This window comes from Apiospora kogelbergensis (genome assembly GCF_038363985.1).
Source record: "Apiospora kogelbergensis strain CBS 113332 chromosome Unknown utg000001l_segment0_segment0, whole genome shotgun sequence".
Lineage (NCBI taxonomy): Eukaryota > Fungi > Ascomycota > Sordariomycetes > Amphisphaeriales > Apiosporaceae > Apiospora > Apiospora kogelbergensis.
In genome coordinates this window covers 1,749,627-1,770,240 of record NW_027117418.1, presented here as the reverse complement: position 1 = coordinate 1,770,240, position 20,614 = coordinate 1,749,627, and the positions used below count along the sequence as shown (strand labels likewise).

The following is a 20,614-nucleotide window of genomic DNA, read 5'->3' as shown; positions in this document are numbered from 1 at the left end:
ATCCTGGTACTCTCAGTTGCCTTGGATCCGTTTATTCAGCAAATAATCTACCCGGTCAACTGCTTGTCCAGCTCAGGGGGACAGGAGTAAGCCACCTTGCCACGAACCAACTTTTTCTTCCCCGAAGAAACTGTTTATGAAGTGACCGACTTAGGACACTCGGTGAGAAATGCGTTGGCCTGCCATAGCTCTGATGTTAAGGTAAATTGCCCAACTGGCAACTATCGCCATGTGTTACTAAATTCGCAATACCTGGAAACTGGGGGAGTATGGGCTATAGCGAGCTGTGCACGAAGTGATCTAGCGACGCAGAGGTTGAAAGGACTATAACCAGGCGCCCCCGCCGCATCGGCAAGACTACATCTTGCCGGCGTAGTGATAAGGCACGAGTGTGCCCCATTCGGTCCCGAGCAAGCCAAATGGTCGAGTTACTGCCGTGACCGAGCCGGTATCGCGTCTCCCCTTTCTGAAAGATTCGATACCTGCTCTCCACAGTTTCGCTCCAATCAGGTCACTAACAACTTGGGAGCTTGAGTGTAATGAGATGCATCGACTGTGCACAGAGATTTACTAATACAGATGATGAAAATGTAACACAACATATGGAATCCAACCCCCTACGCCCTTGCGCCCAACCGCTAAAAGTGAATGCAGCAATGCAACATGGGTTCTACCAGCCCGAGGTTGAAATTAGCGCCCTCCCCACTCATTGCCTTGACAGCCCCTTCTACTCCGAATAGCCTCATAACCCCCTGTCGTGCTACACGGTCCACCCCCACGATTGCCAAAGACACAGATGAGGTAGACGAGGACAGGGGGACATGGTCAGATACGAACTCTGCACCAGCAAACCAAATATCCGAACACCAAACGACTCCGAGCCCGTAAGTGTTAATGGACTTAATGACACCCCTCCCCCTTGTGAAGGGAAGAACGCAGACGGCAAGCCGGCGTAGGTAACACTGTGAATGAAACATGCAAGATAGGTTAACGTGGCACATCAGCCAGCCAGCAATGACTGCAGAAGTCCGTTAGATGTATATAAATAATATGGAAGCGGCAGGCAAAAAACGATGAAGTATCTTCGTTGTGTACAAGGGATACCATAACAAGCTATGTGGGTAGCTTCTTCCTCATTTTGCGAAGTCTTTGATTAATTCGTACAAGAAGTTCCTCCCAAAATACCAAACCGTAAAACCGAGCCAGAAGTCAAATTGCTACAAAGCGATCATAGACACAGACGTATCCAAACTAAGATGGGGTCATGGTGAATCAAAATGTACGGCGGGAAATAGAGACGCAAAGTCCAAGTCATCTCGCAATGGAAAAGGCAACCAAAGTCTAGGAATTCAACAAGTATTTCATTTTTCATTGACGTCGTATCCCCTCCCAACGCCATGGTTACTCCAGTCAGCAACAACTTCGAGCCTTCATCGCTATCAGAATACAATGAGACGAGATAAAACAGATACCCCTTAAAGGCGCCAAATGCCCAGACGACCCCTTGTGAAAAAAGGAAGACGTTTTGTTAACAGTGAAAAACAACATGAATAGAAGTCATAATTAAAAAAACAGTTTAAGAAGCAGCAGGAAGAGGAGGGTAAAGAGACTCCTTGGGCGGCGAGTCCACGTCCATATCGTCTGACGGGGACTTGGGCGAGCCTGTCTCGTACTCCTTGCGCTTGATGCGGTCGATGACGTACTCCCGAAGGTACTCGATAACACGCACGTTCTCGAGCCACGCCTCGTAAGCCTGGTCCTCGCGGTTGTCGCTTTCAGACTCGGCGGATGGCGAGCTGACGGAAGATACGGCGGACTCGGCTTTGGGGGTTGTGGATTGCTCGCGCTCGCGCTCACGTTCGCGCTCGTCGATGGCGCGGTTCGAACGCTGGAGCATGCCACCGGAGTAGCGGCGGCGGGGATCAGAATCGAACGAAGGTCCAAGTGTGGAGGTGGCGGACTGTCCAGGGAAACCGGCAGTGACGGCGGGCAGCGTCGGGTAAAGACCAGACGCAGTAGAGCTGTGCCGTGTCGTGGGAGAGAGGCCAGTTGATGAGGCACTAGGAGAGTGGCCTGATGTGTAGGACATGCTGCTGGATGGCGGTGTGACGGCGGGTGTGCCATTGGAGTGGGTTGAGGACACAGCGGTCAGAGGCGAAGCCATGCTGCCTTGTGAGTATGCAGGAGCATGCGAGTGCGAAGCTGAGTGAGGCGGCGAGTGGCTAGGGCGGTAGAGAGACACATAGTGAGAACCGGGCTGGTGGACACCGGCGGCAGCGGCCGTATTAGAGCTTTCGTAGACAGTACTCTGCATTTGCTCCAAGACTTGATCAATCTGGATCAGGTCGGCCTTGGTGCGGATGTGGGGCATGGGCGGCAACTGGTAGTGCTGAGTGTAGGGTCCGCCGTGTTGGGAGCCATGGCCGTCAACACCAACCATGGCAGGAGCCGGCATGTACTCGCCCATATGTCCTCCGTGGATAGGGAGCGCGCCATGCAGGGGCATCAGTCGCTGGCCAACTTGAGCGTACGAAGCGGGATCGAGATGGCGACGCTTGGCATCGCCGAAGAACTCATTCAGGGCATCAAATGTTCGCTTGCGGCTGTCATAAGAATCAGGCGCGGCAGCAGCGTGGTACATGTGTTCGCCACGGCCGCCCAGCGGCTGGTAGTACATACCACCGCCAAAAGAAGGAGCATGGTGTTGGTAGTAGCTGCTGGGATGGCTACCTGGATGTGGCTGACCAAAAGCGGCCGAGTTAGTGCGCATTTGGCCATTATGGTCATAATAGCTAGAGGGAGCTGGAGGCGAATTAGCCTCAATAGTCCTGAGACTTGGGTGGGGTTCAAACGACCGATTGCTTACCTTTCGTCGGGCCTCTGTAAGCCGCGTTCATGCCGCCGTGGCCCTCAGGGGATCGGACGAGCACCGAGTCATCGGCATGCGTCTTGACATGCTTCTTGAGATCTTGGGGTCTCTTGAAGGACTTGCCGCAGAAATCACACTTGTGGGGTTTCAGGGGCACATGAACACGGATGTGCGAAGTGATGTGATCTCGCTTGACCGTGGTGGTACGGCACGAGTTCCATTGGCATGTGAGGTTCAGGTTGTTGGTGCTCTTGCGGCCAACATGACGCTCACAAATGTGTTCCTATGCGGGAGTCAGAACTGGAAGGAACAACAAAAGTACTGGCCGAACCGGCAGAGCAGTCAAAACTAACGTAGAGGGTCTCGGCAGTGCTGAATCGCTCCAGGCACGAGTTCCAGCGGCATACTAAGGTGTCGTCGGCGGCAGGAGTGGCAGCAGCCGGGGCCGCGGAGGCAGATGGTGCGCTTGACGTTGAGTTGCTGGTTGTGGCAGTGGTGGCCGAAGAGGCAGTTGTGGATGGGGCAGGCGTGTTGCTCGAGCTCTCCCCCGACGTACTCGGGGGGTTCTCAGCAGGTGCTGCATTAGCCGACATGGTCGTGACTGGCTGGCGTTGGCTCTATTGGCGCGGGTGTGCCAAGGTCGCAGCGACGGAACAATATTTGGCCGGCTTTGTTGTAAGTTGTAAGTGGGCGACCCAGAGCGGCTGCACGTGGCAAACCAAGGGTTGGCGTGTTAGTTGTCGAGTGAGACGAAGAGGTACCAAAATGAATCGGTGGATTTAGGGGTATGATTCTTCAACGGTAACGGATAATAATCATCAAGTTGAGAGAGAGTAAATCGCAGGCAACGCGAACGGGCAATGCGTCTCCTTAAAATGGACTTGCAAGCACGCCCGTATCTTGGCCTGCTGGCGGAATGGCGACTTCTGGTGTTTTTGCCAAGAGATGCCAAGACCTCTATGAAGCAAGCGACTAACGGCTGATTGGCTGATTAAGGAGGGGGTAAGACGAGTTGTAGCGCTGATGGTGTCTACCTCGCGCTGGGCCTGCAATAGCCCGGCAATGCTGGGCGAGAAGCGCCGAGAACGCGTACCGGGTCGCAGTAGTACTTGGTGCCAAGAGCTTGGCAAATTATGCCAAGCCCGCCAAGCAGAGTCACGACCTAAGAGGAACAAGGCTTCTTGTCCCGTCTTTGCCGAGTACGCGGGTGCAAACAGTGTTGGGGACGGGTTTGATGTATTCTGGACATGGAGAGCAGTTGCATCTTCGGAATATCTAACGAAGTCGGCCTGTCGCCAGATAGGCCACACTGTCGGTTTGCGGGACTTATGGCCGTCACTGGATTAGGGCTGCCCTCGGCACAGAAAATGACACCTCTGGCCCATGAGCTGCTAGGTGATATTTTGAGTTTTGGCATGGAGAAGTGTATTCGGGTAGCAGGTACGGTACTCCCAAGTTCCGGAGGCAGACTTGCAGAGGGCAGAGAGGAACCCATCGCCTCCCTCCAGATCCAGCTCCAGCTCCAGCTCGCTCTAGACACTAGACTTCAGACGTCAATCTGACTCCGGGGGAGCAAAAAGCCAAGCAACACTGCCACCGCTCTGCAACCAACTTGGCTTGCTTGGCCACCCATCGTCCGCCGACTTATCCATTCCTTGGCCCCTACGCTGTCTTTTCGCACCTCTCTTGTCTGTCTTGGCTTGAAACTCCCCAGCTTGGCAAATGTCCCTCCGCCCGGCCCAAGACTTTCCTCCCTTGGCAAATCAACGTTTTCTTGGCTGCGCTACGCGACACACGACCACCTTCAAATCAGCACATACATAGCCACCTCCCACATCCCACTAGGCCGCACGCCGTTCTGGGGGAGTATGCTCGCCCCCCCCATATCCTAATTGCCTTCGAATATTTCTCGCTGTGAGGCGTAAATCAGATGTAGTAGATGGGCCACTGCCTGTCATGAGCGCTCTAGATCAGCAGATGAACGGGTGACCCACCAGCTGCCCCCGAGACAGTGGACTGCCTTTCTTTTGGGAGGAAGACTGTTCAGCCGCTTTTATCCTCTGCCGTCGTCCATCTGCCTACGCCTCCTTTGCTTATTGTTGCATTTTCTAGTGATTGCTTGCAAAGAAACTGGGCATAAAACTCATTTCTGCGGTCAGCAGACTTGGAGATGAATCCTTCTTAAAGATGCCAATCACAACCGTAGAGAGGCATGTTCAACCGCGGACAGCACAAGCAACCCCCCGGTTTCACGAAATTTGTCAAGCTTCAGACTCGGGGCAATTAAGCAAGTGTTTGTTTAGATAATGCTGCTGGGTCCTGGGCTCTTCGCGCCGCAACGATAGTCATAGTAACAACCTAGCGTTCGGTGAAGATGTCGATCAGAAGGGTCTTTGCGGGCAATGGAGTGATTGCTGCGTTTGGATGACACATATCGAGATTCAACGTGGACTGCAATGACTAGCAGTCTCCAGAGGACGCGGAAGCGTGCATGCTTTTCTCGTTGCGCATTGCACGTTGCACGTTGCGTGTCCACCTCGGCACACAGCAGGCCACAGAGCAAGATGACGACGGACTGAAACCACGGAATCAATCATCCCTACAGGTAATGATAACATGAAAAGGGACAGAACATGCCATATGTTGCCAAGAACGCCAAGGTACTTTGGTGAGGGTTAAGCAATGTGACTCGGCTCCTGTTTTCCGGTCAGTCGGGTTTGGTTACTGGGCCTGCGTATGTACTTGACACATTGGCACATGCATCATCGACCTGACTCTTTCAGAGCTTTGCGCAAAATCTTGTTGTCTCGTCGCCAGTCATTCTCCCTACCAGGATCTTAATTAGATGCATAGACGTCTCTTTTGACGCAAATCGGAGGCCATCTGGAAATCAGCCAAATTAATAACTGCATTCGAACATGCATGGAAGTTGGGCCATGCCTGCCCTGCCTGCCGTTGGATGGAAAATAACGTAATGGCGACAGGGACACGCGGTGATTTGTTTGATGCATTTCCGCAACGAAGGCTATAGTCAACTTATGTCACTATACATTTATTTATACTTGTCACTTCTTAGAAAAGGCCAGTGGTGCCGCTATGTTTCTTCGTTCAACTTCGTGCCGTTTTCCCAAGCCGTTCCCACATGGCATGCCGAATAGCCAGCCATGCGACCGGGGCTCGCCAAAGGAGAATCGATCTTCAGCCACTTCCTTGGCCAGACAAGACAGTTACTCCACGCAGGCCGCTGACATTAACAACGCCGTTTCATAACGCACAGAGGAGAATGGCTTGCCGATTTGGTCCGTGTCTGATATAGATGGATGGCAGGAAGAGCTTGAGAACTTAAGCTTCGCCTTCCAAGAGTCACTGGTGATCTTTAAACGTGAAGAGTTAAGATCTGTCATAAAGGAGTTTACTCCGCCTCGACATGATCAGCGTGACAGACAGATGGGAAGGAAGACTCGGAGAGTTGGTTGGTAGGTGGCCTGGCAGGAGGACATAAGTGCATGAAATGGGGTGTAATTGGGTACGGAGATGTATCCGAGCAACCCCTCTAGTGTTTTCTCGTGAGGTCCGCATCTTCACTCAACACTTTCCCCCAAAATAGATCTCCGGCTCGACATTCTCTACAGATTTGTGTTCAATTTCATCAACAAGGCATAGCCCAGTATTGGTGTAGCGAGGGAAAGATAAGCATTTTCCAAGTATTGGTAATCGCATCAGATTACCGCGCACTATTGTCACGCGAACCCCTGTTGCTCTCTAATAAATCGTGATCACAGTCGCTTCTCGGGCATCCGCAGAACCACGGCCCCTCACCCGAGATACTGTCCATGGCCCAACGCCTTACGAGAGACGCAGGCCTTCAATTTCATACTGCAAATGGCCTAAGGCTGTCAGGTTAGTAGACAAGGTATTTGTCCGGGCCAATCCAACGAAAGCTAGGGAAACAAATGGGCGCCACAAGTTGTTAATTATAAGCCCTCAGCTCCCAGCCTGCCGTCTATGTTCCGGCGCTAATGACAGCGAAGGCTTCATGAGCCGAGCTAGGCGTGTCTATCTCCCTTTCGGGCAGGCAAGCTGGACTCGAGCATGAAAGCCAATGATTGTTGGAGCACCGCGTGTTCAGCACACCCGTGTCCATGTCAACCCTGATTTTGACAATGCGCTTTGGTATAACAACGTGACAGGGTGGGCACAGGCAACCTTGCGTTCTGAGGGACATAGTTAACGAAGCTTTCGGCCAAGTCAACACGTCAAAAATGGGAAGAAGCGAACACGAGATGAACTAGGCCGCCGCATGCACGGAGGCTCGGGAGCCGGGGGCCCGTCCGTCTTGAGCTTTAATTTAATCACTGATGTAATCAGCGATATTATCCACGATGAAGCAGCTGTAAGTTGCGGTGGTATTGAATGTCTCTGTCTCCTGGATCACGCGGGCAGCTATCACGGAGGGCAGGCTCATAACACCTCCGGGTTCACGTGGCGCGGACCTCAAACAGATCTATAGCGAATGTTGGTTGCAGTCTGGGAATGTGATCGGACGGGTGTAGGGAAGACAAATTGTACACGGCTTGAAAATATTATAGCCCACACACGCCGAGGAGAAGAACAGCACTGGGCAATGCGGTGCAGATCTCGGGAAAGTGGCAGGTGTTGTTGACATATTGCCAGGGCCGATGGCTTTCTTTCTTCTACTTGAGTAAATACGTCCAGTAATCAAGTTGTGTATGGTCTCAGTTGCCAAAATCCATGATAGAAATTCCTTCAATAGATAACCATCCATGATAAAATCATACAAACCACGATCAACGAAAATGATAGTAACAAACAAGGTGCTTTCCAACGCTCAATCTTCCTGCGTTTCTCATCATAATATTACAGGTACAATATTTTCGTACCCAAAAGCAACTACATGCTTTCATACATCATGTCTTTCATACATCGTAGAGTCCTTGCACAGCAATCCAATTGTCCAGCTACTTCGTCTTCTCTTCCGAACCGTCACCATCACTACCACTATCGGCCCCCTCCTTCTCCTTCTCCTCCTCCTCCTTAACCGTATCGTCGACTAACTTAACCCAGGGCCCGTGGATAGCGCCCGTGCCGGCACCTATCAGAATGCCGAGCCCCGTCGTAGGGATGGAGGCGATGCCGCCCACCAGGGACCCGATGACGGTCCCCAGGCCGCCGGCGATACCTGCGCCGATGCCGGCCCCGGCGGCGCCACCCTGGAAGGCGCCGTTCTGGAGACGGCGCGCATGCTTGATGAGCTTCTTGGCCTTGGCCTCGAGCTCGCCCGCCTCGGCCCGCAGTTTGTTGGCCTCGTCCGGGTTCTCCTCAGCCAGTTGGTCGGCGCGCTCCCGCAGCGAGCGCGACTGGCCCTCGAGGTCCTTGGACTCGTTCAGCTTCTTGGTGATGTCATTGATGAGCTTTTCTTTGACGCCGTGCTTCTTCATCTCGTCCTTGACGGCTTCTACGTCCTTCTCATCTTCTTCTTTCTGGTCTGCCTGTTGCTGTTGCGATGAGGAAGATGGTGCTGGTGCTGTTGCTGGCTTCTCTTCTTTTTGCGCCTCTGGCTCTACTTGCTGCATCGGCTGCTGCTTCTGTTCTTGATTCTGTGACTGTTTCGATTCAGATGTAGGGGGTGGGGCGGAAGATGCAGCCGAGTCCGACATGATGATGATGATGGTGGTGGCTGAAGCTGCAAAATAAGGTTCGAGTGAGTAATGCGATAGGGCTGACAAGGTAGTTTGCTTCCTTGCTCGAGTTGAGTAGGTAGTGAAATCGGCACCATTCATTGATTGCAGAGAAACGAACCCGGCACCCGGCCTTGGGGATTTAAACTACTAATCATGCCGCCTGTCTTGGTTGCATCCCAAGCGATGACGCACCGTTGCGAACTCACTAGCGACATTACTGGATCTGGAAAGACGAGTGCTGGTTGGTTGGTTGGACGCCTGCTTGGGCGTGTGTGTGGCCCAGAACCCTGTTTTCCCGTTTAGATCGATGGGAACCCGCCCGGGGAGACTGACGAAACGATCCAAATAGAACGACTGTGGAGAGGAGCGCCAAGCATGACATAGCTAGTCGTGAGGCATATCAAGCACATCTTGTATTCACGTCGGTCGGGGTATTCGTACAATTACTTTGCACTATTCATTTGTTGTTGCCTATTACAGAATCTAAGGTAGCGAAGTCGCCAAAGAGCATGAGTATCGATAGCAGGCTGCTTCTTCGAGCCGTACTCTCCGTCGGGGTTCTTTTCGCCGCTTTCTGAGTCCGAGTCGGAATCGCTGGTATCATCATGATCGTTGTCGAGCTCGTTATCACTTGGAGGGCCTTTTCTACGTTTGCCATCGCTAACAGATCGAGCCTTTCTAGCACTGCTGACATCATCGTCAATGTTATCAGCTTCCGGACCCTTGCGCTTCCGAGGCAGTGTTGCCTTTTTGGATCGCGGGCCGGGATCCTTATCAGATCTGCCAGAGCTATCATCCTCACTGTCGGGCCGGTGCATCTGGCCTTGTGTCTTAGGCCACTTATGTGCCTCACAGAGGGCCTTGTACTGCCTCTCAATGTTTTGGTAACAGTAACGGTGTCCCTTCATCCGGCGGTTCTGGAGGTCAAGAACATGAATACTCTCGATGGTGGGGGCCGCATTGAGTAGCTCACGGAGATCCGTCAGCACACACCATGTGGGATATAAAAGTCCTTGGCGTCTAATATACCGCCCCAGGCCGTGTATCCCAGTGGCTTGAACCAGGCCGCCTAGGGTCATTACCGTCAACACACGTGGGGCGTGCTATGGATATCGCCGTGGCCTGTCGGCGGCAGCTTGCTCCATCCAGTCAGATGGCAGATGACGTGAAGGTCCTTGGTGTTGTGGCGACAACCCCCAACCTGATAGGCTCACAAGCTGCGTACCAATCACCTTCGCTAAGTCCCGTCGGTGTAGGAGAGTGGCTAGGGAGGTCAGCAAACGACAGGGTACTGGGGCGGGTAAGGGGATTCATACACTTCGGAGATCAAGTCTATGTGATTTCAAGTCGCATGGCAATGGCACATGATTGGCTGTGTCAAGGCCCTCATGATGCGAGAGACTCTGCTTAAGCGAGACAGAGTAATCTTGTTTTCGAATACCTCAGTCATATATGTATGGGAAAATTCGCCGGGGTTCTCGCAACGATCGTGAAGACTTTTGCAGATCTTTACGATCAACTCGTCGGTTAACAGTTTTTCCCAGATCTTCGATGCTGATTTTTTGGGTAAAGAGATCGCCGAGAAAAGTGAACTGATTGAGGGTTGATGCCAATAATCCTTCCTCATCGCCTAGTGCTGAGCCTGGGGCAAAAGAAGCCAGTTTGATCAGATCAGTACCAGTCCTACAAGAACCACCGCTCTATTGTTAATGTATTGTGCAAATAAATTGCAAAGAGAGAGAGAGAGCTGATTGAGAGGCGATGTGAATTCTTTTTGCTCCCCGTCAAGTGCCTACCCCACGCGAGATACCTCTCTGTATTAAATGATGAGTGATTTACTGCGGAGACAAGCCTTTGGGCACTTTATTACCAAGTCAAGTCAGCTACTGATTTGGCCACAACTTGCCACTTACATGTCATCAGAATAATCGAACAATTAAGTTAGGGAATACCGAAAACACTGTATAGATGCCGTCTCGGATGCGGCAGTATTTCTTCGCATAAGAGGCTAATCTGTCGCCCCCTTTCGGGTTGTTCGGTATGTATAATCACCATGCGATGGCCAACTTTTCACACCGCTCCTACTTCAGCTCAGGCACACTCTTATTAACAAAATATTGCGTTATGACTCGGCTAGGGCTCTTACCGATACTGAAGCATCTACTTGCCGTGTTTAGATACGTACAGTAAGTCGTGAAAACATCCACCAACTCGCTACAGGGTAACATTATCCCCAAGTCACCTTCAGTGTCATGCCTGAGATAATCACGGGTAATACACCTCCCATGCCATTCATTATGACCTCATCGCGTCATATTTCAGAACACTGTTCATGAGCACTTCAGCCCCAATAGCACAGTCTTCAGGGCTGGTGTACTCAGCCGGGTTGTGACTAACGCCATCGCGACAGGGCACGAATATCATAGTGGTTGGGCAGATGCGACTGGCGTAGACGCTATCATGCCCAGCACCCGACACCACGTCCCTCACTAGCCCGTCAGAACCAGCACCGAGTACGTCCGCGGCAGCCTCCCGCGCGCATTTGATACAGTCCTTGTGGAAGACAGTCGCGGTGGTTTCGCTATCAGTGCGCCAGGATACCGAGAACTCGCCCTTGCCCAAGGTGCCGCCTTGGTGCAAGCTTCCGATGTCTTTACCGGCGGCCAGGTGGGCGAAATCCTGCCTGAGCTGGGCTTCAACCTCTTCCACCGTCTCATTTCTCGGCGCCCGGATGTCAAGACTCAGCCGGACGCTGCCCGGGATCGTGTTGGTGGACCCGGGCGAGAGCGTGAGGATTCCCGTAGACACCAGAGCTGCGTGCTTGGTCGCCATCCGGTTTCCGTGAACCATGAACTTACTGGCGAGAAGCAACGCATCACTTCGGTTCGCCAAGGGGGTTGTGCCAGTATGTGCATCTTTTCGTACTGGAGTCAGCCCTGCTGACACTCAAAGACAGTTTCAATCAATGGACATTGTGCACCTACCGCGGCCCTCAATCTCGATGGTGAACCACTTGTAAGCCTGGACGCCCTGAACAACCCCGATCTTCCTCCTCTCCGCTTCCAAGATGGGACCCTGCTCGATGTGTAGCTCGAAGTGAGCCCCCATGGGTATACTGCGGAAGCTGGCTGGCACGTTACCCAGATAGCCGATACGCTCGAGCTCCGATTTCAGCGTGACACTTTCGCCCGTGACGGACCGGAGGTTGTAGGCCGTCTCAAGAGGCAAGGCTTCCGCCCAAACCCCCGAGCCCATCATGCTGTATGGAAACCGTGCACCTTCCTCGCTACACGTGGCCAGCCAATTAGCACAACAATTGACAGGTTTTTGAAGAAAGCAAAAGTTGATTTGATATATTCCAAATTTAGAGGACTTGAGTACGTACTTGGTCCAGTTCACGACCCCGACAGGGAACTTGGTCTTGACGTCGTTCTCCTGCAGGATCCGAAGCATCTCCACTCCCGCCATGATGCCCAAGATTCCGTCATACCGGCCGCCCGTGGGCTGCGTGTCCATATGCGAGCCCGCAAATGTCGCGGCACCTTCCTCGCGCCCGGGCCGCACCGCAAAGACGTTGCCGATGGCGTCGACCGTGACCCGGCAGCCCAGGGCCTCGACCGTGCCCACGAACCAGTCGCGGGCCTTCTTGTCCGAGTCGGACAGCGTGAGTCGTGACATACCGGTATCGGTGCTGGCCTGCCCCCACCGCTTACCAGTTCCCCACGCGCAAGTCTCGTGGAGGGTCTCCATCAGGCGTTCTCGGTTCACCTTCAACGGCAAATGATGATTGCCATCTGGCTGTACACCGCCATCTCGATGACTAGCGCCGAACGACGACGCTCGCCTGGACGCGGCAAAGCACCTCAGCGTATTTTCCAACGGGGAGAAACAAATAGGGCGAGAGGCCTGGGTGCCAGTCCAGCGGAGGTTCGTCTGAAGATAGGAGCCCCATGCCCTCGACCAGTTGACCGATGCCATGACGTGTACGCAACGGCGTGGTACAAGAGAGGGGGAGAGCCTCCGGTGCCAAGACACACTCGGCACGATAGACCTCGGCACGATAGACGACGGGCCTTTTCGACAGCAGATCTGGGGAATGTAGATGAAGCAGGGAGTCTAGCTAAAATATCCGCCTAATCAGCCGTGCGTCCGACAGTCATTGGATCCATGAGAAAGAAGAAGAAAAACGTGTGCTCAATGTACGTAACTTGCTCTCATGGCGAGCCCTGGCCGCTCCAAACCAGTAACCACCTCGTGACGTGCCGCGCTCGCTTGGGGATATATCGAGGTCGGGAGTGGGGCATGGAGATTTTCGAAGGCGCCATGTGTTACCCCTCAACCTTTTCCATTTGTCTGGATACATGCACCCGTCAATTCGCCTACAAGGATGGAGATGGACCAAGAGTGCATATGCAGCCCATTATGCATCGTGCAGGGAACTGATACGATAAGTTACTCCGGACGGGGCTTGGCCCGCGTCGAATGACAATACACACAGTCTGAAGGCATCCAGGCCCGGCGAGAAACCTATTGTGACAGTGTCATATCTCGACGTTGTGCTCCGCCCTGCTGCTGATTGTCCTTTACCATTCTTGGAAGTGCCCGGCCGTTCTGCGGTGATCGTATCGAAACAGCCACCACCTTGGCCCGGGATAGGAGAAGAATCGGGATAGGGCATCCAGCCCCGTGCATGGCGGCTAGTTCGCTTTGAGGTGAGGCTGCGTGCCTCTTCTCGGGCGGTATTGATGCCGGCCGCTGTGCGTAGTCCCTGTCTTGTCTCGGCCGAGTGGTCGTTTCGGCAATCCTGCCCTTTTGATATTTCAAGCGGCCTCGATTGGCTCTAGCCTGTGTGTAGGTCATGGTATCGTCGTTTACCTGAGAAGAATGCGCAAGAGTCGCTTCGTTCCAGCTGGACGTCTGTAACAGTTTAGGAGCAAACTCTATATGGCGTGTTCGAAGTTGGGTAAATCGTCGAATTCAATGAGTGTAGTTTGGAATGGCAAATTCCGTTGATGTTCAAATTCTTTAGGAAGGTTTCCCCGAAACCAAAGCAGACTTTGTTTCGGTTTAAATAGCAACGAGGGCCGATTGGTCCGAGATGAGCTGATAGGAAGAATTTCGCCGTAGTGGAAGGAGGCATTTCGGGATGCATGGCGGCACTCCGAGGGGAATCGATGTCCGAGTGACAACTAGCATGAGTTATTGCTTGTAGCCTTGGCGGTTAACATGTAGCCGCGATTCCCTGTCGGTCTGTCTCATGATCGCTTGTTCCTGCCTACCCCTTTACATACCGACTCTGACTCCATACCAAACTGCCCTGCCCTATTGTGATAGCAGATCACTCATCCGGAAGTAACCCCGCAGCTCATACCCAGGGGAAAAGGAAATATGGACATCCAGGTATGGCGGGGACACATCTCGGGGTTTTCCCGACTTCAAGGCCAAACCAAACTTGCCAGGCCACACACAACGTACAAGGTGGCAGACTCACCGGCTTGCTTTCACCGGGTATCCATGCAGAGGAAGTAATCTGCGCATGTGACAAGGTACTTGCTCGGTCAAGGTTTTGCGAGGGTACGATAGGAGACAAGCCTCCTCGGCCATCATGGAATATACCGAGTGGCCATTGGAGTTCTTAACGGTAGCCCTAGCCCAACCAAGATGGAGAATACTGGCCAGAGTCGGCGAGTAAGTGAAGAGACTGGGGGAGGAGCCGAGTGATCGGCCGAGAATGAGAAGCGTGTACCGAGAGACATGGGGAACTCCGCAACCGTCTCGAACGTGTTCAATGGGTGAACCATCTCAGGAGGAGAAGCCGCGAAGACAGGTTCGTTAGTTGGGCAGCGCGATCCCCTCGGCGCTTTTTTAGTCGCTTATTATGCACCTGAGTTGACTTAAGGCCTGGATGTGAAGTTCCAGCTCACAATGGTGAAAAGGCTGGAGATTGCGGCTGATTCCAGGGTCTTGTCAGGGTCCTTGGAATGTCGTCATTTCCAGGGAGAATCATGTCGAGGGTGAATCTGGCCTTCGCTTTGTCTCTCATTATTTGACCGCCTGCATGACTCCACTGCAATCGACGATGCTTATTCCGAGGCTCTTTTGTTTTCGTCAGCCTTGATCCATATATGCCAAATTTCAACATGCCGCCCATCTTGGCGCATGCTTTTCGTAGGGATGAGCTCCCCCGGCAATAAACAGCTTGGGTCTAAGGGTGTACTTGTGAGCAACGAATGCTGCATAAACTGGCGATCATTATAGAGCTGCAGGCTCCAAGGCAAGACTGCGACACTGTCTGATGTGTCTGTGATGCAGACGACCATGCACATGATCCATGTTCCACTTCCGCCCCTCTACAATGCCGGGTTCATGGGTAAGGCCTTGTAAGAGACGTCAACTTCCACACTGTATATACACGTATAGCACTGGAGTTGAAATCCGCATCGGATAGATTGGGAATTCTGCAGAGATTGGACGAGGAGCACAACTTGCCGTGGTATTGGTATTAGTATTAGGGCGGGTTGTGCCAAAGTGGCTAGAAATCTGCCCGTCGGGACGTCGGCACAGGATTTCGGTCAGGAAAATCACATTCAATCTCTCTCATCTTCTCTCGCTCCCTTAGTCGGCAATGAACTTCACTGAGGTTGAAGCCATGCTCTAATCAGCACGATAATGTCTCGTTTGGCCAAACGGTTTTCAGGGGGCCCCACCGGCCGGGCGCTTATGAAGGGAGCTTACAACTCGATCGTCGCCGTAGGATTGTCTGCTACGGGAAGAAAAAACTACAAGGTAGTTCCTAGGGCTGGAAAGGGTCGGCTTAAGTCTGACGTTGAGAGGCGGCAGAAACTAGTATTTCTTCAGCCAATACAGGAAGGGATCTAGCCTCGACGTCCCGCAGCATTCTAATCGAGCCTAGTTCTAATGCTTGTCCTCTTCGAGAGGGCTTTTCTTTCTTTTTCTCCTGCCTTGGTTCAACGCATGTAAGCTGCGTCGGAGATGATACCTAGACTCATGGGTTCGAGTTGACGTGGCCGCCTGCGGGAGCGGCGATGAAGATGGTGATTCATGATCAGGGTGGTTTATATCTACGGGGTGCCCGGAGCAAAAGCCCCAATGGGGTCTCGAGTGGTTGTGAAGTATTTCTCGGCGATGAATCCAGATCGATGGATTTATACATGTTGATTTACCTTGCGGGGTGGGAGCTCCTCCATGTGCCCCGGTGGGCGTCTTGCGCGGGTCGCTCGGGTGTACGGTGTACGCAAGTCCGTCCTGGGCCAAGTCGTCCGGTCGATGTCCAAGAGAACAAGCAATTATTGGCTTTAGCTCAGTACTTATGGCTCCTCTGTAGTCCACCCAGATGCGAGGAAAGGCTGCATCAGGCATCGAGACAGCGGAAAGCGGGCTGCATCGCTCAGGCAGGGAGAGGGGGCCGCCTAAAGTTCCGGGTGCATACGGTATGTCTCTGCGAGGAGGGCCATGTCCGCCTTGGTTCATCAAATTCGCGCCGCCTACGGGAGAGATGACGGGAGATGGGCCGGATGGTCTAGTCGGGTTGTTGGCGACAAGATTGAACTAAAATATCATAGTAGTATTCAGGAGGCCTCTCAGGAGCCGAATCCGCACCCGAGAGGCAGAATTTGGAACCAATGACCGAGGGGCCGGTCGGGGAGGAGGGGAGTCCTCCGTGGGATCCCTATTGTGTGCCTTTCATGTACCCACACACTACAGGCTGTGAAGATAGGAAAGATGAGAGGCCTACTCAGTATGTAGGTAGGTATGCTCGTCTTGCTTTTTCGTCGAAGAAAGCTGACCCTTTCAGCTTTTGCTAATGGCGATACTTGTACATCATCATGCTTGAAAAAATTAGCTGATCTCAGACATTGCGATGCAACGGAGACGTAGCAGTGGTTCTGTGCCCCGTCCCGTTCCAAGTGGATGTCTTGCTCGGGCTTTACTGGATGGACCCTTGGAAACATGCGCACGCAGCCAGATGCGAGATTCGGGGTGGCTCAGCAGATCTTGCAAGAGAAGTAGATACAGAGTAGGGATCGTGGACGACCCAATGGTTTTGGCGAGTGCCCATAAGCTGGCGGTTTCTGTTCGTGTTTGAGATGGCGTGAGCACGATAGCTCTCCTGACGGCCTGATAACGCAGACGGATATACCCGTGCCCTCGAAGCTCCATCTATTGCTTCCATCCAGGCCACTAAAGATTGGCGGTGGATGCGAGCTACATCGATGCCACACAGCGAGGCCCATAGATCGGTGATCCTTGCAGGGCAGCCTTGCAGTCCCCCGACAGGTTCTGACGCACCCAAGCCGGAGGGTTATTGTTGCCATTTTACCATTGGGCAGGGCTGGCAGGAAAAGGGGAGTGACACGCACCCAACACGCCAGGGCTGCAACGCAACCGGTAAGCCGCTAGGCCTCTGGATCTACTCCAGATGGTTCTTTTCTGGCCTGGACGAATCGGAGGCAGTCCAGGTGGTCGGCCGAAAGACCAGTCCGCCTACTCGCTCACCAAGTACCAAGGAAGTTGGCCGACGAGCTACCTCGAAATCGGTTTAGAGTGCCCATTTATATGTCAGATCAGCCCGCCTGACAAGAAACCGTTTGGCTACCCTGGATGCCATCCATACCTACCTTTCGTCAGACCCGAAAAGCGACGACGATTTGGGAAGCCCTGTACCATCTCTTGCTTTGCTCTCCGCCCAAGCAGAGTCTTCGACAGCAATCCATAGGACGAACACCGGGTTGCTCCCAAGGCCAGTCGCAGTCAGTAAGTGCTTACAAACATGCCGTAGTCATGTACAGGTGTCATCTACTTTTGCTTCCCACATGGCACCCCATGCAGGGTTTCAACTGGTGCCTGCTGGTTCCACTCCTACCTGGCATGATTGCATTAAAGGCTGTGTAATGGCGATGTCGCAGCCGCATCGTTGCCGCATCGTCGCCACACTGCCAATGGGGGACGGTATAGCTCGAGGGACTCGGGGAGAGCTTAGAGAACATTGGCTAATTAGGATGCTGTGGCACAGTCAACCGAGCCAATCACCGTCAACCGAGGCCGGAGGGCGCTCCGAACGCCAGTGGGAAGGAACTGAGAAGTGAGTGAGTGGGATGATGCCGGGCTAGAGGACATCAGATATCTATGATCCTTGTTTGATGCAAGCAAGAACCGCACGACCAGCATTGGAGGGTCTGTCTCATTAGGAAGAAGACCCTAGAGAGTGCTATCGAACTCGGCCTACTGGTAGGTGCTTCTCCCTCCCCTTTATGGTTTCCCTGCTTTCTGCCTGCCTTCCTGCCTCTGCTGGGCAGTGTGTAAGCAAAGCTAGAGTTATGGGACCTTCTTCTTTGCATGTGTCCTACCCACCCACCTACATCTTGCATGGAATCCACCGAACGCCTGTTCGTGGCTTTCCCATCTAGCTTGTCGATGGACAGCTTCCCCTGTGATAGCTGCCATCATGCATCGGCCTAAAGACCAGACTCTGGCGATAGCGGTGATATAAATGGAGCTCTGACGTCGCTAGGCAGGAACCATCGCGCACAAAGGTTATTAGATGGAGCGCCGCTACGTACCTATCAGACCAGCCGCCGTCACATCCCCTGCTGAACGGCAAGGCCAGACTCACGATGGAGAGCCAACCTCGGCCCCAAAACGACGTCGTATCGGCGCCGCCTGCGAAGAGTGTCGCTCGAGGAAGGTCGCTTGTGATGGCAGTCGACCATCGTGTACGCCGTGTGTTGACCGCAAAGCCGAATGTATCTATCGCCTACGGAAAGATGGGCCGCGAGGGCCGTGGCTAGACCACATCGAGATCATTGAGCGCCTATCGACTGCACCCGAGGCTGACGCCCTGGATCTGCTTCGTCGTCTGAGGGAATCGACTGACCTGTCTGCTGTGCTTTCATCGACCGGCGGTGGCACGCATGACAAGATCCGCTCTACAAACATCGCTGCTAATCGTTCCCTGCCATCGCCGACGTTTACAAGGCTCCAGTCGGAGCTATCGTCGCTGCACCCCATCGCCTATCCAAGACTGGATCCGATTGACATCAGGGCTATCTGCCAAGAATCTCGGACCAAGTACGAAGCAAAGTTTGGGCCCGGGGTTGTGGAGGATGACAAGAACAGTTCAGACCAAGCATCGCGCACCTCAATCTCGACTGCCTCGGGGAGTCCAGTTCCACCCTTCACAACATCACCTTTTCCCGTCCGTCGGTCTTCAGGATCGCCATCTCCGTCTCCGGCAATGGATCTCAAACGATACCCTTCGCTTTGCGATAGTCGTCTTCATCAATTGCGTATGGGTTATTGGACAAGAGTTCCCATTAGTGACGAGCTCGCAGCACGTGTTATATCTTCATATTTGGTTAGGGAACATCCCATGTTGGGACTTTTTGATGCCGACCTTTTCATTACTGACCTAGTCGAGAGGCGCCTACGCTTCTGCACCCCCTTTCTGCTGTCTGCGCTGATGTTTTATGCATGTGTAAGTTAGTCTGTCATGCTTGCACTATTTCACACTGACTCAAAAAATAGCGTCTGTATGCTGGCCATGAACCGGAAACACTGGCGATTGCCAACTCTTTCTTCGCCGAAGCAGAAATGTTATGGGTATCTGAACGGGCCTCTGACAGTCTCGCGACTGTTGCTGGCACCCAACTTCTTCGCATCATGTCCCTCCTTCAAAGTAGAGATCGGCAGTCGGTCGAATTCGGCCAAGAGGGGAAGCTCATGGCCGGCAGAATGAAGCTGTTCGGTGTGGCTCATACCGTCGAGAATGCGTCTCACTTTGCCAGGCTGTCAAAAGAGTGGAAGAGGGCGACTGCGCATACTGCTTGGGGCGTTTACAACTGGCTGACGTACGTACTCTCGTCCTAGCAATACTCTCTTTCGCAACACTAACTATCTTTCCACATGCAGACTTCACGGCATCTATCAATCCGACTATGACGCTATACCATGTACCCCAATATTTCCGATACCGGGAGAAAATATCACTGATGAAGTCGAGAGATTCGGTGTCATCTGGCCAGCACATCCACTGCCCAACTATGTCGGCTATATGTTCGGCCCCTTATGCAAACTGTGGACCATTGTGCAAGAGGTTGCCGTGGTTTATATCATCAAATCCGGCACTCCAGTGGCGGACAGGGTCCCTATGTCCTTTGCTGAATCTAAATACCAAAAGCTACTAGCATGGTCCGATACGTTAGCAAGCTCTTTTGCCTACGGGCACCAGAGTGCGGCCAACAATCTGCTATTCCAGTAAGCTAGGAAGTCCACATCTGGTGTGGTAAACTCCAACTGATCATAACGTATCCAGCATGTTCTTTCATGGAGCTGTCTTGAACGTCTTTCGCCCTTTCCAACGCCATTCACATGGCTACAAGATGGGTTCCTTTGCCGCACCTGATAGTTTTCCCACGGCTGCCTTCGTGGCATCACTCAATCAGCTGAAACGCCTGGTGGTTCTTACCCACCTAAACCACCCACCGATCGACCAATCTCCTTTCTTCACAAGTGCACTCGTTCATCTCTTCTGTGGACTTTTGAAGAACTCGGATGATGATGAGTGGAAATACTATTTCGACCTGTGTATGATGCTGGGATCCCAGCTCTTCACGTTGTATCACGTCCTTGGTCCTATTCTTCAAGGCACATTGGCAATGGGTCTCCGAGACGGAGCGTTGACAAGTCGCGAAGCGCAGGATCTATTAAGGAAATATGTTTCCGCCGGCTGGCACGACGAGATGGTGGAGGACGTCTTGAGCGGGGCTGCCTTCACGCTCGACCTCGACTTGGTCATGACGTCTCCTATGGACGCAAGAACGCATTCCTTGGCAAGACAATTTGATGATCTGGTGTTGTTTTCCGAGTTTGCCAATGTTGATAACCAACCGGATTCTCGGACAAACTGATGGATGTATTGTGAGGATTTGCCTTCAACAGATACCCGAAGATATCGAACTACTATAGTAGATCATCGCAAAGCGGCGATTTTCCCGTCCAACGGAACTCATTCATCAAATTCGTC

At 52.9% G+C, this 20,614-nt stretch overlaps 6 protein-coding genes across 6 annotated transcripts; 1 reads left to right on the top strand and 5 right to left on the bottom strand.

The window, feature by feature from the left end:
- Positions 1-1,576: 1,576 nt before the first annotated feature.
- Positions 1,577-3,462, bottom strand: PG998_000568 (alkaline-responsive transcriptional regulator; the record flags this gene model as incomplete). The annotated part of the gene is made up of 3 exons (XM_066867386.1): positions 1,577-2,802; positions 2,867-3,152; positions 3,223-3,462. The coding sequence occupies 3 exons, from the start codon at positions 3,460-3,462 to the stop codon at positions 1,577-1,579; spliced, it is 1,752 nt and encodes a 583-aa protein (XP_066735801.1).
- A 4,386-nt stretch (positions 3,463-7,848) lies between these two features.
- Positions 7,849-8,547, bottom strand: PG998_000567 (uncharacterized protein; the record flags this gene model as incomplete). The annotated part of the gene is made up of 1 exon (XM_066867385.1): positions 7,849-8,547. The coding sequence occupies one exon, from the start codon at positions 8,545-8,547 to the stop codon at positions 7,849-7,851; it is 699 nt and encodes a 232-aa protein (XP_066735800.1).
- Positions 8,548-9,014: 467 nt separating this feature from the next.
- PG998_000566 (uncharacterized protein) lies at positions 9,015-9,650 on the bottom strand (the record flags this gene model as incomplete). Its single annotated transcript, XM_066867384.1, has 1 exon — positions 9,015-9,650. The coding sequence occupies one exon, from the start codon at positions 9,648-9,650 to the stop codon at positions 9,015-9,017; it is 636 nt and encodes a 211-aa protein (XP_066735799.1).
- Positions 9,651-10,866: 1,216 nt separating this feature from the next.
- On the bottom strand, positions 10,867-12,549 carry PG998_000565 (beta-alanine synthase; the record flags this gene model as incomplete). Its single annotated transcript, XM_066867383.1, has 3 exons — positions 10,867-11,486; positions 11,556-11,857; positions 11,957-12,549. The coding sequence occupies 3 exons, from the start codon at positions 12,547-12,549 to the stop codon at positions 10,867-10,869; spliced, it is 1,515 nt and encodes a 504-aa protein (XP_066735798.1).
- Positions 12,550-13,098: 549 nt separating this feature from the next.
- PG998_000564 (uncharacterized protein) lies at positions 13,099-14,175 on the bottom strand (the record flags this gene model as incomplete). Its single annotated transcript, XM_066867382.1, has 3 exons — positions 13,099-13,488; positions 13,863-13,893; positions 14,063-14,175. 3 exons carry the CDS (start codon positions 14,173-14,175, stop codon positions 13,099-13,101), a joined length of 534 nt encoding a protein of 177 aa, XP_066735797.1.
- A 3,862-nt stretch (positions 14,176-18,037) lies between these two features.
- On the top strand, positions 18,038-20,498 carry PG998_000563 (uncharacterized protein; the record flags this gene model as incomplete). Its single annotated transcript, XM_066867381.1, has 5 exons — positions 18,038-18,073; positions 18,134-19,066; positions 19,117-19,439; positions 19,501-19,845; positions 19,904-20,498. 5 exons carry the CDS (start codon positions 18,038-18,040, stop codon positions 20,496-20,498), a joined length of 2,232 nt encoding a protein of 743 aa, XP_066735796.1.
- Positions 20,499-20,614: the final 116 nt, after the last annotated feature.